Below are 16,069 nucleotides of genomic sequence, written 5' to 3' on the forward strand. Positions count from 1 at the left end.
GGCTAATCAGTGGCTGACAAGTCACAAAATAAGGCTTGCGTCGAGTGTTGTCCGAGGATGGAGGAAAGCTGTCTTGCAAGCTCCTGTCAATCAGCTGAACACAGTCGCAATCGATTACAGCGCAGCACACGTTCTGTTTTGTCACGCATGATTTATGCTTTACGACTCGTGCATTGTACCTCATTACAGTACATGTACCAATATCGGCCGCAATTTCCGCAATTTTACCTCGCAACTTTCTCCGCGATATTTCCGAAATGTCTCCGCAACTTTCTGGAGGGACAGGATTACCAGTGGACGAGCGGTACAACAAAGGTTTTTGAAAATAGAATGCCACTAAAAAACGATCGAGTGTAAAATTTCGAATACTCGCTCGTTTGAAATTTTTGAACGAATACTCGAATATTCGAACTAATCGTTTCACCCCTAGTGACCACACACCATCAACGGTATCGAATTCAAAAGAATTTGTTTCGACTCAATAATACCACTGCACTTTTCCCTAAAGGAGTACCGTAGAGTCTTGTATAAAAGCCGCACTTGAATAGAAGCCGCAATTTGGGCCCATCAAATCACACATAAGCCTGGTTTTAGTGTTGACATACATACAGTCCATTTCAAAACTATAGCCGCGTACCTAGGCAAAAACCGTTATGCCAGCATCTATACCACATAAAATCTGTGATCACTTTGTGCATAAATTTTTCCAAATTGGGCGTCTGTTCTCCAATCGTTTAGAAACTATATGAGAGTAATTGTGGAGCGGTCCTGAGCAATATTCCGAAAACTATTCTCAAAAAGTTCCAGCCAAATTTGAAATATTTCAAAAACCCTACGCGTCTATAGTTTTGAAATGGACTGTAGAAATACCTGTCTTGTATAGAAGCCTGCAAAATTTCACCAAGAAAGTCATAGAAGCCACGGCTTTTATACAAGACTACGATATTTCATACACAGTATTTATTGGGAAGCACAACAGTGGCAGGCAAACATCACACCAGGTGACGAAATATGCGATTACAAGTAGAAAGATACAGAATCCTGTCCCTTTGGGAAAACGCGGCCAATAATTCAAAATTCCGTGGGGGAAACGGGGTTTTTCTGCGACACTTTCTGCAAGTTTGTCACCCTCCTCGTACCGTAGAGGATATGCCACGGAACACTTTTCACACTAGACATCCTTAGCAAAAGTACGATAACGCTAACTTTTACGGTACTCACTCCCAGCCGTGACAAAAGACGTTATCAGCAGGGAGTCGTAAAAAGTCGTAAAAAGTATTTTACGACTCCCTGGTTATCAGATAACGGAAAAACGTTACAGAGCTCAAAATAACGGGCCGACGTTCGTTATGGAAATTCTGCAAAAAATGCAAAAACTCGCATTGTTTTGTAACTGGCGGGAGATAAAAAGCACGTCGTGCAGATCGAGATGAGATCGAGAGTCGAGATTGCTTCCTCTTGTGACATTTAGCTTTTTTGGCGAGTTTTGCCTTTCAGTTGACAATTTCTGCGTTTTCTGCTTCGTGCCTTTCTCCCTCTATCCCATCTGGGAAACAAAGGACCAGTTCCACGGCACTCCTGAGGAAGAAATTCATCGGCCTCTCCCAGACGTGCTGGAGCTGGAGAACCCTTACAGTCTTCGGTGCTGCGTTTAGGAAAGGGTTTCCAAGGACTTGGGAACAGCGAAAACTCATTTTCGCCGTGCTTTTGCTATTCCAGAGTAAAAGACCTCGCCAAGGTATTCTTTCGGAACGACATCAAACTAATCCCTGGTTCAAAATTTTGAATTTCCCGCATCTGTTTCCACGAAAATTCATATCGCCATGGTTGTCACGAATACTTCGTCTCAACTATAACGTACTTTGTGCTAAGGGAAAAGTCAGCTTGAACGATCCGAAGTACGGAAAGGTTTGCGTTTACGTTAGCGTTTTTTTAGCTAAGGATATCTACTATCCTGTGCAGTCACGAACTGAATGAGAGTGAAGAATCTTGTTGGAGATTGGAGAGACCTGCACTCACCTAGGGCCTGTTCGATTGGTAGGATCGGGATCCCGATCCACCGGATCCACTGGATTCGCACCCTTTCGATTGGTCAAATCCGGATCCGGTCAACCCACCTCGGGGAGCAGGGTTGAGCGGATCCGAATGTGACCTTTATGCGTACATGGCGGGTAAAAATCGTGTTTGTACACATTGTGGTACGCACACGTACACGTGGATCGAGATAGAGCTTGTTGACTTTTTGTACAACTGGTGCGGTGAGTGCGACTTTTTATTACTTCGTCAGCATGGCAACAGTCAACGCCCAGAAAAGTGTCCAGTTGACTCTGAAGGATCCGACGGATCTGAGATCTGGATCCCGATCCTTACCAGGGAGTCGTAAAATATTTTACGACTCCCTGATCCTTACCAATTGAACATGTCCCTACACTTTCAAGAGCGATGTGATCAATTACCTATTAAAAATTTAATAATAATAATAATAAACAGATCGCAGAGTAGTTTTTCTGCTGCTTTCTGAGTAGTAATTTTACTAATTTACCCTAAAAAATTCACATCCGCAGGCAAAAGTGTGGATTCCGCGGATGATGGCAATTTCTGCGAAATTTGCGCGGCCGCGAAATCGCGTTTTTCCAAGGGGACAGTCCGGGAAACTACCAACGAAACACACCCGTGCGTGTTTGGAAGTCCCAACCTAACGTTGGAACAGGATTCACCAAAACTGTGCGTTTGGTTGGCACTGCACCTGTTCAGGATCGGCCAGACCATGTTCTGCTTGCTCCGGCCTCGGAAAACTGGTCGCATCAAAAACTTTCCGACTTGCAAGAGTGTGCAACTCCACTTTGTCCCCACAGAATTTCAAGTTGATGGCATTTTGACGATGCAATGCGCCTTGTAGATCTACACGTACCATCGAGTGGTCAGACGTATTCTGGACTACTGGTTGCACGTACACACATGTACTGGTAATTTAAAAAAGTTTAGCGTGTATTGGCTTGTGATTTCCTTTCTTCTGTTTGCTTGGCATTTTATCGCTCCACAGGTACCCTCAGTCTCAGGTGCTCTCACATTTGTGCAATTGTTGATTTTGGTCCTGAATTGTCCTCCCTGTTGCTTTGCTACCGTCCTCCTCCTTCCTCCACCTTTTTTTTCTTAATTGGCCTCATTATGGCATTCGCTTCCATGTAATTGGGCTTGTAGCCCGTGTGTACTTGCGAATTCAAATAAAAATATACATACACTAGCAGCACCCCCGCCAGCGTTGCCTGGCCGAATGTGGCATGCGGGTGAAGCAAGTACATGAACAGCACACGTGCTCAGCACGTGGTGGTGGCCAGACCGCTGAAGTCCTGGTGAGGGAGGTTCTTCATCATTGGAAAGAGAAGGAGGGACGTCTGTTACACCTTCGGGAGGCTGGTCAGGGTTGTCCATCACCTGGTGGCGGATGAAGCGGCTCAAAAAATTCATAAACTTACGAACAAAAGTGCGATGCGCTCTTCACTGCAGATCAGATGCAGAGTGCAGTCAGTGCAGATCTTTTGTATCCTTTTTTTGCAGATGTTTCTATTTGCAGAGAACGGTTCACGTGGTCCGCAGCGCTTGTGCGGCTGCTAGTGCTACCTATGGCCTATAGGCTAGGTGGCTACATGATTCGCACGCTTCGCGTGCTCAGTGCTTCTGCGCGCGGCTGCTACTGCTACATGTACTCGTACTGATCGTGTCAGTACAGTATAAGCGCTACCATGCCACCGTACCTACAGGCTACATATACACTAGCACTGTTCGCACGCTTCGCGTGCTCAGCGCGTGGTGCACGGTGGTGGCTACACGATTCGAACGCTTCGCGTGCTCAGTGCTTCTGTGGCTGCTTCCGCTAGCTACACGATTCGCACGCTTCGCGTGCTCAGTGCTTCTGCGGCCGCTAGCTACACTGTGCTACACTGTTCGCACGCTTCGCGTGCTCAGGGCAGCGCTGCTCCGCAGCGCTTCAGCGTGACACAAAAACACACGTCACAGGTGCCTCTTCTTTATAAGGAGCGTGACACACACACAGACACACGTCACAGGTGCCTCTCTTTTATAATATAAGTAAAGATACATACATACATACAATTCACTCTTGGTGCAGCTCTACAGAGATTATCCGAAAAGCCTTTTGTTACTGCCAAAAGAAGCTCTGACACCACATGAACATGTGTGGCAGTTAAATGTATCCGCAGCGGGGTTAGAAGGCGGATGGCACTGCCAGTCACACATCGGCTGGAGTCGTAAAGCACTACATGATTGTACATGCACCGGTAGTACGTTAAAAGTAAAGGTATTCTTATTACTCCGTGGTTAGTATATACAAGCCTAAAATGTGTGAACATTTCTACGTTTCATATCAGGAGCAACCCTCCTCGTCAGCATGATTGCAGTACTAGTATGTGTTACATATCACTGTTAGACATAGATCAGAAAAAAAGAAGAAGAAAAAACTAGATCCTCCCAACAACCAATAACACGAATCACAAACTATTGTTATGTTCAAGATTTTATGTACATCATGTGTTTTGTACAAAGGTAGACTTTTTATAGACAGTACGCCGCTTCCAGCCGAAACGGTGAATCAATAGATATCCTTAGCTAAAAAAACGCTAACGTAAACGCAAACCTTTCCGTACTTCGGATCGTTCAAGCTGACTTTTCCCTTAGCACAAAGTACGTTATAGTTGAGACGAAGTAGTCGTGACAACCATGGCGATATGAATTTTCGTGGAAACAGATGCGGGAAATTCAAAATTTTGAACCAGGGATTAGTTTGATGTCGTTCCGAAAGAATACCTTGGCGAGGTCTTTTACTCTGGAATAGCAAAAGCACGGCGAAAATGAGTTTTCGCTGTTCCCAGGTCCTTGGAAACCCTTTCCTAAACGCAGCACCGAAGACTGTAAGGGTTCTCCAGCTCCAGCACGTCTGGGAGAGGCCGATGAATTTCTTCCTCAGGAGTGCCGTGGAACTGGTCCTTTGTTTCCCAGATGGGATAGAGGGAGAAAGGCACGAAGCAGAAAACGCAGAAATTGTCAACTGAAAGGCAAAACTCGCCAAAAAAGCTAAATGTCACAAGAGGAAGCAATCTCGACTCTCGATCTCATCTCGATCTGCACGACGTGCTTTTTATCTCCCGCCAGTTACAAAACAATGCGAGTTTTTGCATTTTTTGCAGAATTTCCATAACGAACGTCGGCCCGTTATTTTGAGCTCTGTAACGTTTTTCCGTTATCTGATAACGTCTTTTGTCACGGCTGGGAGTGAGTACCGTAAAAGTTAGCGTTATCGTACTTTTGCTAAGGATGTCTAATAGCGCAAGTCAGCGGTCCCTATCTTGAAAACTGGCGCTTTCCAGCTGCTTGTGCCGGGTGCTTGCCACCTCCAGGGCGGTACAGCTTGGACTTGACAGATTGCTTTCCAGACTCCCGGTAGCCTTGGCCAAAGCCGCCGCCACCACCACGACGCTGGATTCGGCTGCCTTTGCTACTGTGCACGCCTGAAGGAACAGAAAATGAGAATTGGCAGAGTGACATAAGAAACTAACGCAAAAACAAATAGAAACAATACCATCCTCTCCAATACAGGGCATATACTACACTACAGCGTGCGCAGCAAATTCATACTCACAGTGCAATACACATTTTACATACAATACATCCTGAGTCTCCTTACTGGGAAGCCTACAATGGCCAGACGCCATCCCCTTTCAGATATGCTATGATCCACCATCACTGAACCAAGCAGTGCACACCCCACAGACATACGCACGCACACACACACACACACACACACACACACACACACACACACACACACACATACCTAGATTGACGCGAGGCGGAACGGAGAAGCCAAACGCTTTCACCACACGCTGCAGGTCGAGCTTGTCGACATCGAATGCTGATTTGTGTCCATGCGAAGCGTATGCCCGCAAGTAGGACTTGTAAGCTTCCTTCGCAGACTGATTGAGGTAGAAATTCTTCTCAATCAGTCTCTCCAGCTAAGGTGAGAAAAAGAGAAAACCACTTGTTGACCGCTGGAATGTATAATTATACAACACATGAAACAGAGCCAGCAGATTGAAAGTCGCAACGCAATCCCGATGCAAGCCACACCGCCGGCACTGTATTTACATGACATTTGCGTGTAGATCATGCACCAAGAACAGTGCAATCTGCTGCGTGTGTTGTTCGTGTCCACGGCTTACCTGTGACTGAATGTTTTTGACCTTCTTAGGTGCAACTTCATACTCATTTAGCGGTACCTAAACAAACAAACAAAAACACATGGACACACCTATCAATCCTAGTTACAGAATTCTGCAGACAGCTAAAGTCTTTTCCAGAGCATACGCCGCACCCAGATTTTTGTCACAAAATACAGACATCAACCCTATAATATAATTATCACCATTCATTTGACCATCGCAGTATAAGCCGCACTGGCGTTTTTGGGCTGAATTACAAGTGTTTGAAGTGCAGCTTATACATGTGCTGCGGAAAATACGATAACTGCTCCAGGCAATGAGGCCTCTGATCTTAGTTATGCTAAAGGTGTCATCCTTCCGTTCAAATACTGCTTGTAACTATGGTAAATCTAGAAATGATGCACTGGAAAAATCGTATTCGGAGTCTCAACTGCCGCTCCTGTGGACAGAGTGATTCTCAGAATTAGCCTCACCATGAAAATAAAACAAGCAAACCTAAAGTACAGAGGTAAAGCTAAAGGGTAGTAGAGGCCATGGCAATAAATATGCGTCAACAATGACATACCTTAGCATGCCGCAAGAAGAACAGGAATGTGAGCTCTTCGGGCAGCAAAAAGAGCAGAGCATTGCCCTTGGTGCCAGCGCGTGCAGTTCTGCCAACTCGATGAATGTACTCCTATTCAATGAAAGAGAGAGAGAGAGAGTGTGTGTGTGTGTGCACAACAAACATCAGTTGATCATACTGAACTACTTGAAAAGGCCATGTTCGTTAATTCATACTCAAAACAACACCATATCTGTCGAACCCAGTACCACCTCCAAGGCACCCATGTTACCAGCGTTGTTGATGCCCTGCAAGGTGACAGCCTCAGCTCTGTGCAGCAGTGATGACCAATATTTGCTTGATCCATGTTGATATTTAGCTTTGAACTATATTGCCCAATGTTTGCTGGCATTTTTGTTTTGAAATGATCACCCTGAAGATATTTTCCTTTTTGGATTTCTTGGATTTTCTCAAAAAATGCAAAATAAGAAATTTCCGGCTTGCTAAACTGTACGTTTATGGTGGTGGTGAAGTGAACGCAGAATGTACGGTTTATATTCACACTAGAGAGGTTCCGCATAACATAAGTACGTGAGTAAAAAACGTAGTTGATCTACGGAAAGTCTTACGTAAACTGCATGCGCATCTGGGTTCCGCCATACGGAGTTTTCAAATCACGTAGCTGCCCTTGGCAACTCCGAACGCGGCAGTGTACGACCAGATCGACCTGGGGAGAGTCATAAATTCGCACCCCAATCCACTTACGGACCAGCTACGTTATCAGAGCCCTATCTACGTACTCTACGTAGACAACTTTCCGTAAGTGGAGTGCAAACTCGCAAATTCACGGGTTTTTCCCGCCCACTAACGTAAAGTTGCTCAACTTTACGTAGTGCGGAACCTCTCTACTATTGGATATACATGTACTGTAAAGCGACAAATGTTTGCGGCGCACAAAGTTCGCGTTTTCAAGAATTGTGCTCGTTCAGGACGAGAAACTTTTGCGATTTTATCTCTTCAGTCTTATCTTGTACTGTATACAATCAATGCACAGAGCAGTGTGCGACGATTTATATTCGCAAATGTGTGATGGCCACGAAAATAGCAAAATATAATCTCTAGCGAAAATTTCTCTCTTTACAGTACCCTCATATCTGAGCGTACTTGGCAGATGAAATCCAAAGCTCAAATTTTCAGGCAAACCAACTCATAGCTACGTTTACTCAAAGAACAGAATAGGAATTTAGGGGTATTACTATTGTGCAGCATTGCAAGACTGCAGCCCCACCCATCGACTCTACCATCTCAAAGAATAAATCCTTCCTCTACAGAGTGCATACACTACATACCTTGGGGTCATCCGGAGGATCGAACTGCACTATCCAGTCCACTTCAGGAATGTCCAAACCTCGCGCTGCCACGTCCGTGCACAGAAGAATGGCCTTCTCAGCCTGGCAGAACGAGTAAAACGTACTCGTACGCTTGTTCTGCTTCTGCTTACCCTGCAGTTGGAGTTAGCATATCAGAGCAGAGGCAGAAAGAACATACCTGAGGGTCAGGCGACTGTCAGCTCAAACTCATGATCAACTACAAGTACACATGCTAATGGAGAACAAGGTAATGACTGGTATACACAGCAGAATAGGCCGCCGGCAACATGGATGATGTGGATATAAAACATTAACAGTTTGCAGTCAAGTTTTGAAAGGAGAAGAAAACAAAGCCAAACCAGGGCCAGCAAATTGCCCAGTGTGCATGAGACTCACAGCCGGCAGTCTACAAAGGAAATGACACTACAGCAGTACAGGTAATCACTCACGTGAATATCCATGACAGGGATGTCAATGTAGTTGAGCAACTCGGAGTGATACTTGACTGCATTGCACGAGGAGAAGAATACCATGACTTTCTTGTCCTGGTTACGCTTCAAGAAAGTGAACAGCATCAGAAACCGCATCTCGGAAGGCACCACAAGATAACCCTGGAAGGAGACAAACATTGCAAAACCAAAAACTCTGATAAAGCGATGAGTAAATTAAAGTGCGTACTCAAATCACAAACATTGCAACACGCCGCCAAAACTCAGAGATGAGAATTCCATAGCACCAGCATCAAGCCAAAGCGAAACGCACAATAAAGACAGTAAACTATACAAAATATTTTCGTTTCCAAGTCTACCTATCGTGTTCTTACACTGTATGATGACACTAGCACTACACGTTTTTACAGCAAAACTACTGAAACTTGTGCCACAGCGAAATAACAAGATTTGAAGCTTGCAGATGCTCTCTAAGAACGTACTAACCTGCTCTAAACCATCCACCGTTGATGCATCCTTGTCATCATCAACACCTACGTACAGGGGAGCCTCGCTCAGGGAGATCCTTGCCAAGTCCTTAACATTGCGGGTTTGAGTGGCTGAAAACAGCATAGTCTGCCGCCGCTCTGTCGGGAACGATTCACAGGTGGACACACATCACACAATTCAGAAATAGCACGAGCACACAAGTTCGGACTGCTTGCACATTAAGCATATCAGCGTAGGCATGCATTACGACACATTAACATACATCCATGTGCGCACCCCCCCCCCCCCCCCCACACTGCAAAGTATGCACAGTGAAACAAAGGACATCGAAACAGTGCCAGTCCTCAGCCATTTCCCAATGACTCTACCTAGCGAAATTCAGGGATAAGGTGAGATTCAACTTACTCGGTAAAAGTCGAATAATCTGCTTCATCTCCTCCTCAAATCCAATTTCCAGTATTCGGTCAGCTTCATCAATGACAAGAGCTTTCATGTTCTTGAAGTTGAAGCCATGGGTGTTCTGAAACCAAAACATAATGAAAATAGGTTGTAACCGAGGTGAGACCCAACATCAACGAAAGGCAAGCTTCTGGCACTAACTGTTCATAGATACTACACCTCTGAAGCATGCATACATAGATGTCATATCAATCACAACCCGTAAACATTGGTGGAAGGGTTCCAAATAATAGGGAGGTTTAGTCCCACGTAACGGATACGGGAACGTGGGTGATACACGTAAAGTTCATGCAATGGACCCACGTCCGCAATGTTGTCTTTAGTCACACGGAACAAACAAAAGCATGAAGCGAAAGGCCCAAACTTGGTCGAAGACGAAGCTTCAAAGCTCATCGAATATTTTGATGTCGTGCTTCGGAAACTTCTTGAGCTGAGCACCCTCACAGCTTGCACAATGCGCTCCATTCTGATTTTCACCCACGTTCTGGCGGAACTTCACCCACGTTCTGGGGGAACTTCACCCACGTTCTGGCGGAACGTGGGTGAGCCTCCATACACGGTATGTCGTGAATCAGAAAACGTCTGTACGTGGGTCACTAAATATCACGTGGTACACACAGATTACGTGGGACTAAACCTCCCTCATATCACCTGCAGTGATGCTGTTGATGACTGAAAGAAAACAAAAGTGCATTGTAGTAGTGCAACCTACAAGTAACGTACCTGCAAATGATCAAGCAACCGGCCAGGCGTGGCAACAAGAATGTTGACACCTTTCTGTAACCGCTCTGCTTCGGACTTGCGATTTGCGCCGCCCATGATGATGCCATATGTCTGCTTGTGCTTCTCCATGAGCTCACGGAGTACACCGAATATTTGCAGAGCAAGCTCACGCGTGGGCGAGATGATGATGGTACCCGTTCCTAAGCACAACATACGTGGTTGGGTAGATACAGGCATTGAGTCCAAACCTTCTCGTGCACACACGTTTACACACCATGTCATGGCGTGCAGACGAGGAATATCATTGAGTTCCGCTCTGGCCATGACATGCAAAGACATTCCATGAAAGAAACGTAAAATACACCGTGCTTGTAGTTCCGGACATATGCTTACAAATCATGTCATGCACAACTAATGCACTGTGAAGAACCAGCGGCCAAAAATCAAAGCTTCAGATTCTCTTCCAAAGTCCACTCAAAACACAACCAACTCACTTTCAAATACAGTGTGGCATGCATGCGTGTGATGATATTTTAACCCTTTACTGTCCGATTAAAATGTATACAAGGCCACGCAACCACAAAATCTGAAACTAAAATTTGACATAACTTTGGTTTGAATTTGACGATTTCCACGATCTTGGGCATCCTGGAAAGGTCTTGACGAGACGAACGCAATGAGCCCACACTCGGCGCCACAGGATGCACTGGTCCAGCGCTGCAAGCCAGGGAACGCGCAAAAGCGCTGAGCTCACGCTCGAGATCGATCTCAATCCACCATGTCACCCCTGTTGCTCGTATCGAGCTCAAATATTTTCGTAGAGACTCCCGGGAACCTACTTTTGAATTTGAATCGGTGTAGCCTTGCCAACAGGTGACGTAAACAGGGAAAATCCCAGCCGTCGACATGCGCATCGCGCTCTGAACGCACATTTCCCGGGACCAGAATTACGAGTGCGATAACTCAGCAACCGCTCTTCGTAGCGCTTCGGGAATTGTTCGAGGCGACAGCTGAGACTTTTCTCTTCGACCTACATATTTCGATCTCTCCAAAAGACCTAGATTTGAGCAAGTTACGATAATTTCAAAATGCCTACCCCATCGATCCCATTGGATCGATGCTTGTATGTACGGACAGTAAAGGGTTAATAAAATTTAATACAAGTACATGTACGGTCAAGAGAACGACGGGAAATAATTTCCCGCGGTTGTCTTGACCGTACATTCAAATACACAACGGTTGCGCAGTAGAATACATCATCCTTACCGTTACGTGGCATAAAACTTAGCTTGCGCATCAGCTCGACAACAGGGATAAGGAACGATAATGTCTTGCCACTGCCGGTGCGAGCCGCACCCAACACATCCCTGCACATGTATGCAAACACACACACACACACACACACACACACACACACACACACACACACACACACACACACACACACACACACATTGAATTAAAATCAATCCAAAAAGCGGCTACACAACTAGTAGGAAAAGTCGTTCATTCGAAACTGGCCCGCTACGTTGCCGAGAACGTACTCAAGGCCACTTCTGAGGAATTACCGTACGAAAAATTGGAGCATGATTTTCAAAAACACCAAGAGACATGATGATGTGCATGGGAAACGGAAAATAACGTACCAAGTCGCCGGAGCAAAAATTTCAAAACCAGAAGGAGCAAGAAAAGGGGAACCCACCGAAAACCAGCAATTAGCAAATTTTGGTAAGATATGATGGAATTGCACAGGTCATCCAACATGTAAGAAAACAGCTATTTTATTGCATCAGCTAAGAATACTAAGAATGGTATTAAAAAAACAACACCACAGTCGTTGCCAACACAACCAGCAGCAAAATCAGCAACAAGCAAGACGATGAGATCTTCCCAGGCACATCCAGACAAAATTATCCTAGAACAACCAGTGCCTGTAGGTTCTTGACGTTCTACTTCACCATATCTGTCCAATATTCAATCAAGACAATCCAGCCCTGTACTTGTCATGTACTCACATTCCTTTCAGCAGAGGACCAATGCTTTTCGCCTGTATCTCCGTCATTTCCGTGAACCCCATCTCTTCAATGGCTGCCATTGTAGGTTCTGACACACCAAGTGGGACCAGTGAAGTGAACTTTCGATCCAGCTCACCTACATGAACATAACAAACAGCAATAAAAGTGGCAAGCAATCTACAGCCAAGGCATCCACAACATCACCAGCTAGTAGACACCACTCAACAACACTTTCAATCTAACACCAGATAATGAGAACATTCAATAGCAATCAGAAGAAGAACTGCCCTCCATCGTTACTGGCCCCATGACATGCCTTCAACAGCCCAACCAACTGGGACAAGTCACACAGACCGTAACAAACCTGGAATGAAAGGCTCGCTCGTGGCAGACATTGCTGTTGCCGCTGCTTCACCACCCTCTGCTGCAGAGCTGGAGGTTGCGGCTGCGCTACCACTATCGGATTCCGAATCCGATGCCGCTGCTACTGCTTCTGCTACTTCCTCTGCAACCGCTAAACATACACAATAAATCACAGGTAAAAATAACAGAATCAATCTGACTGTATAACATCTCTGCCTATGCCACCATTTACTACAGTCACAAGAGTTGTGCAATATGTGCAGTGTGTGTGTGTGTGTGTGTGTGTGTGTGTGTGTGTGTGTGTGTGTGTGTACGCACGTGTAGATACACACGAGTGTGCATATGCAAGTGTGCTTGTGTGATACGTTTGGTGTGTACAGCGCACATCCAGGGATATACAAGTGAGTCACTATCAATATATGCTAGCATATGGCTGCCCAGGGCATATTAATCAAGGCAGTTATAGCAAATGAAATCCAACGTCATGAACAACAGAGCATGCGTTCATGGGCCCTCGCTTCGCCGCTGGCTAGCTTGGTGCGACCATTGGCGAAGATCAACCAGCCATGTATTGACATATTCGCATATGCATAGATATCCATGGGATGTGTACAGAGGTGCACCACACATATACTGGTGCATGAACGCCTGATTTCGTCTGATCACGTAATATTGGTATACAGCACATGTCTGTAGTCTCCTTCCTCAGACAGCTCGAGTACTTGTAGTGGCAGGGGCGTCGGAACCGGTGCGGCAGGTGCGGCCAAAGCCGCACCAATAATTTTGGATTTTTTTTTTTTTTTTTAACATTTTCAACCTTGTTGATGGCTTGTCGACTCTTGTACAGGTACCATGTTTTACATCGACAATGCGGTGTGTCATCAGCATGCATATTCTTATTTCTCATATTATTCGGTAGCATTAAAAATATGGCCTTTTAGGCCCAATTTTCAAAAAAAATCCCGGGGGACAACCCCCGGACCCCCCCCCCCCCCTCTCACACTTTCGCCGCACCAATGTTAAACTGCTTCCGACGCCCCTGAGTGGTGTACGATAATGGCAGGCAACTGAGATCTGTTTTGACCAGCCTGTTGTTCAATAACTTTTTGCTCAGGAATTCTTGCACGAAAAGACACCCCCCGGTCTTCATCTGCTAGTCTAAGGGGCCTTTTATATGTGCAACTCCAGCCCGGGCTGGAGCGAGCGGGCCAGCCCGCCAAGGGTGTTTACATGTGCAAGGCGGGGCTGGTCGCCAGCCCGCAGTGAGTTTATATGCGCTGAGCACACGCCAGCCCGTTGTGAGTATGCAGCAAACACACTACGACTGTAATGTGCTGCCCCGGGCTGAGACGCAGGGCTGCAAGCCATACTCAAGTTATTACTTATAAACATAAACACTTTTTTTCTCACACAATGTATTCTTCTGCTGATTTCTTTTCGCGCTGTGACACATGTTTGGTGTGTTGTATCACCTCGTTTCTTTTTCCTGTTTTTCACATTTTTAGCTGTCCATATCAAAGTATTTTGCAAGAAGTTCCCCTTCCATTTTAATGTAAATCATGCATGTCGACAAATAAACAGTGCTCATTGCACGTCCTTCTTGTTGCTGTACAAAAAGCTTCATAGATTTTCAAGACAATATCGGGAATCCTCTTTATAACTTCCCTCAAGAGGTAAAAGTACCTATTTTGTAGTATGAACGCAGTGTCGATACCATAATAATACAACTCTGGCCCGGGCTGGTTTGTTTATATGTGCTTTTTCTGGTCCGCCTAGCCGGGATCCCGGGTGCCTCGAGGCGGGATCCCGCCTCGCCGGGCCAGCCCGCTTGCCATGTAAACGCACCACAGGTTTTGTGTGGATTTGTGTATAACCCCGAGATCCCGTTGCAGGCGGGCTGGCCCGCCTGTCGACCAGCCCGGGCTGGAGCTGCACATATAATCACCCCCTAACTTAGGGTGTCATTGATTGGCAAATCTGGATTGACTGCGAGCAGGCAGTGTGGTCCAAGCAATGCTGGCCTGATCGAACAAAGCAAGGCCCTTAGGGTGTAGCACGCAAAATGTCAGCATATCGTACAAACATTCAAAGTCCATTTGAATGATTTCCACTCCAGCCACACCATGTGTGGGGGCTGGTGTGGTCGAATTGCACTCCAAGTACACCTACTCGGGATTCGGCCAAACGCTCACGCTCACTCAGAACGCACTCGCTCGGGATTCGCCCAATCAATCATGCCCTTACAGATTCCCCACCAAAGCAGAGATAGAGCATACGCAATAAAGGCTGTTGGACCCTGGCTTTGTCAGTAGTACGTGACCATATGACATCACACACCTTTGGCATATTATTATCAATATTAGCTTGGGAAAAAGCTGTGCTGCGTGGTCCAGGCACAGCCGGGCAGTGTTGGTCACAACAAAACCTCGTCGCCCAGTCTAAATAAGTAAGTAGCAAGTACAAGCATCTGCTATGCATGATCTTCTTACAATAATACTAATACATGTAGTATCATAACGTGGGTAATTGTATCGATTGATGTGAAATACAATGTACACGTGCTAGGTGAGCCAAAGGACAACACGAGTTCACTAATCGACACGGTCAGTGCATTGCAAGGTTTGACTTACCCTCTCGCTTTCTCTTCTTCTTGGACTCTTCCCTGTCCACCACCTTTTGCAGCTTTGTGTGTTTCTTCGCCAATTTCTTTTTCTCTTGAAGTTTTTTCAGCTTACGCTCATAGCGCCTCTGCGTATCGCCTGTTCCAGGCATGGCCGATCGCTTTCCTACTGCACCGCGATGTATCTAATAAACTGTTAAACTGAGCTGAAGATGACCAGGGAAGCGAAGCAAAAACAACAGGGCAAAGCCTTATACAATTGTAGCTGTAAACAATGATCCACTGTTGTTAAAAAATGTGAAAGTGCCAGTAAAAATAAATAAGTCACTAAAAAAAGTGCTTGATCCACGCCATTTCGTAGCCATGGTGATATAAGCAACTCAAGGCTCCATGGCGTCACGATTTATTGAAAGTGGTATAGTTGGTGGAACGAGTGTTCAAACCCATTTGAACTTCATACTGTTCGTCTTCTTTTTGACATGCTCTCTTTCCATCGTCCTTAGCTTTTGTTTGTTGAGAGCTGTTTTGGCTTTCTCCTATACCTCTGGGGGATGCCAAGTGATGGATTTGAGAGGCTGGTGATGGCTGTGAGCGAGAGTTTGCCGATCGGCGTCGTCCTCGCTATAGCGATGAAAATACTAGTTACTGCGCACCTGGCAGATATCACAACACGTCGGAGCGTCCAGGAGCAAAGGAATCTTGGGTTTTCACTGGAATCTAGTTCCTCCAGCATCGTGTAGCCCACCGTCGGTGAATGTCGGTCCAGAAAGGTCGAAACTGGTCTTCTGCAGCATCTCGCAG

General features: G+C 45.8%; 1 protein-coding gene across 1 annotated transcript; it reads right to left on the reverse strand.

Annotated features, from left to right (window-relative positions):
- Positions 1-4,261: 4,261 nt before the first annotated feature.
- Positions 4,262-15,558, reverse strand: LOC135827642 (uncharacterized). The gene is made up of 13 exons (XM_065340101.1): positions 15,279-15,558; positions 12,650-12,799; positions 12,286-12,421; positions 11,537-11,637; positions 10,271-10,470; positions 9,494-9,608; positions 9,086-9,225; positions 8,600-8,761; positions 8,130-8,282; positions 6,802-6,912; positions 6,237-6,293; positions 5,852-6,029; positions 4,262-5,525 (listed from the first exon to the last, which is right to left on the reverse strand). The coding sequence occupies exons 1-13, from the start codon at positions 15,418-15,420 to the stop codon at positions 5,359-5,361; spliced, it is 1,812 nt and encodes a 603-aa protein (XP_065196173.1). The 5' UTR covers positions 15,421-15,558; the 3' UTR covers positions 4,262-5,358.
- Between the last annotated feature and the right edge of the window lie 511 nt (positions 15,559-16,069).

This window comes from Sycon ciliatum, chromosome 1, assembly GCF_964019385.1.
Source record: "Sycon ciliatum chromosome 1, ocSycCili1.1, whole genome shotgun sequence".
NCBI lineage: Eukaryota > Metazoa > Porifera > Calcarea > Leucosolenida > Sycettidae > Sycon > Sycon ciliatum.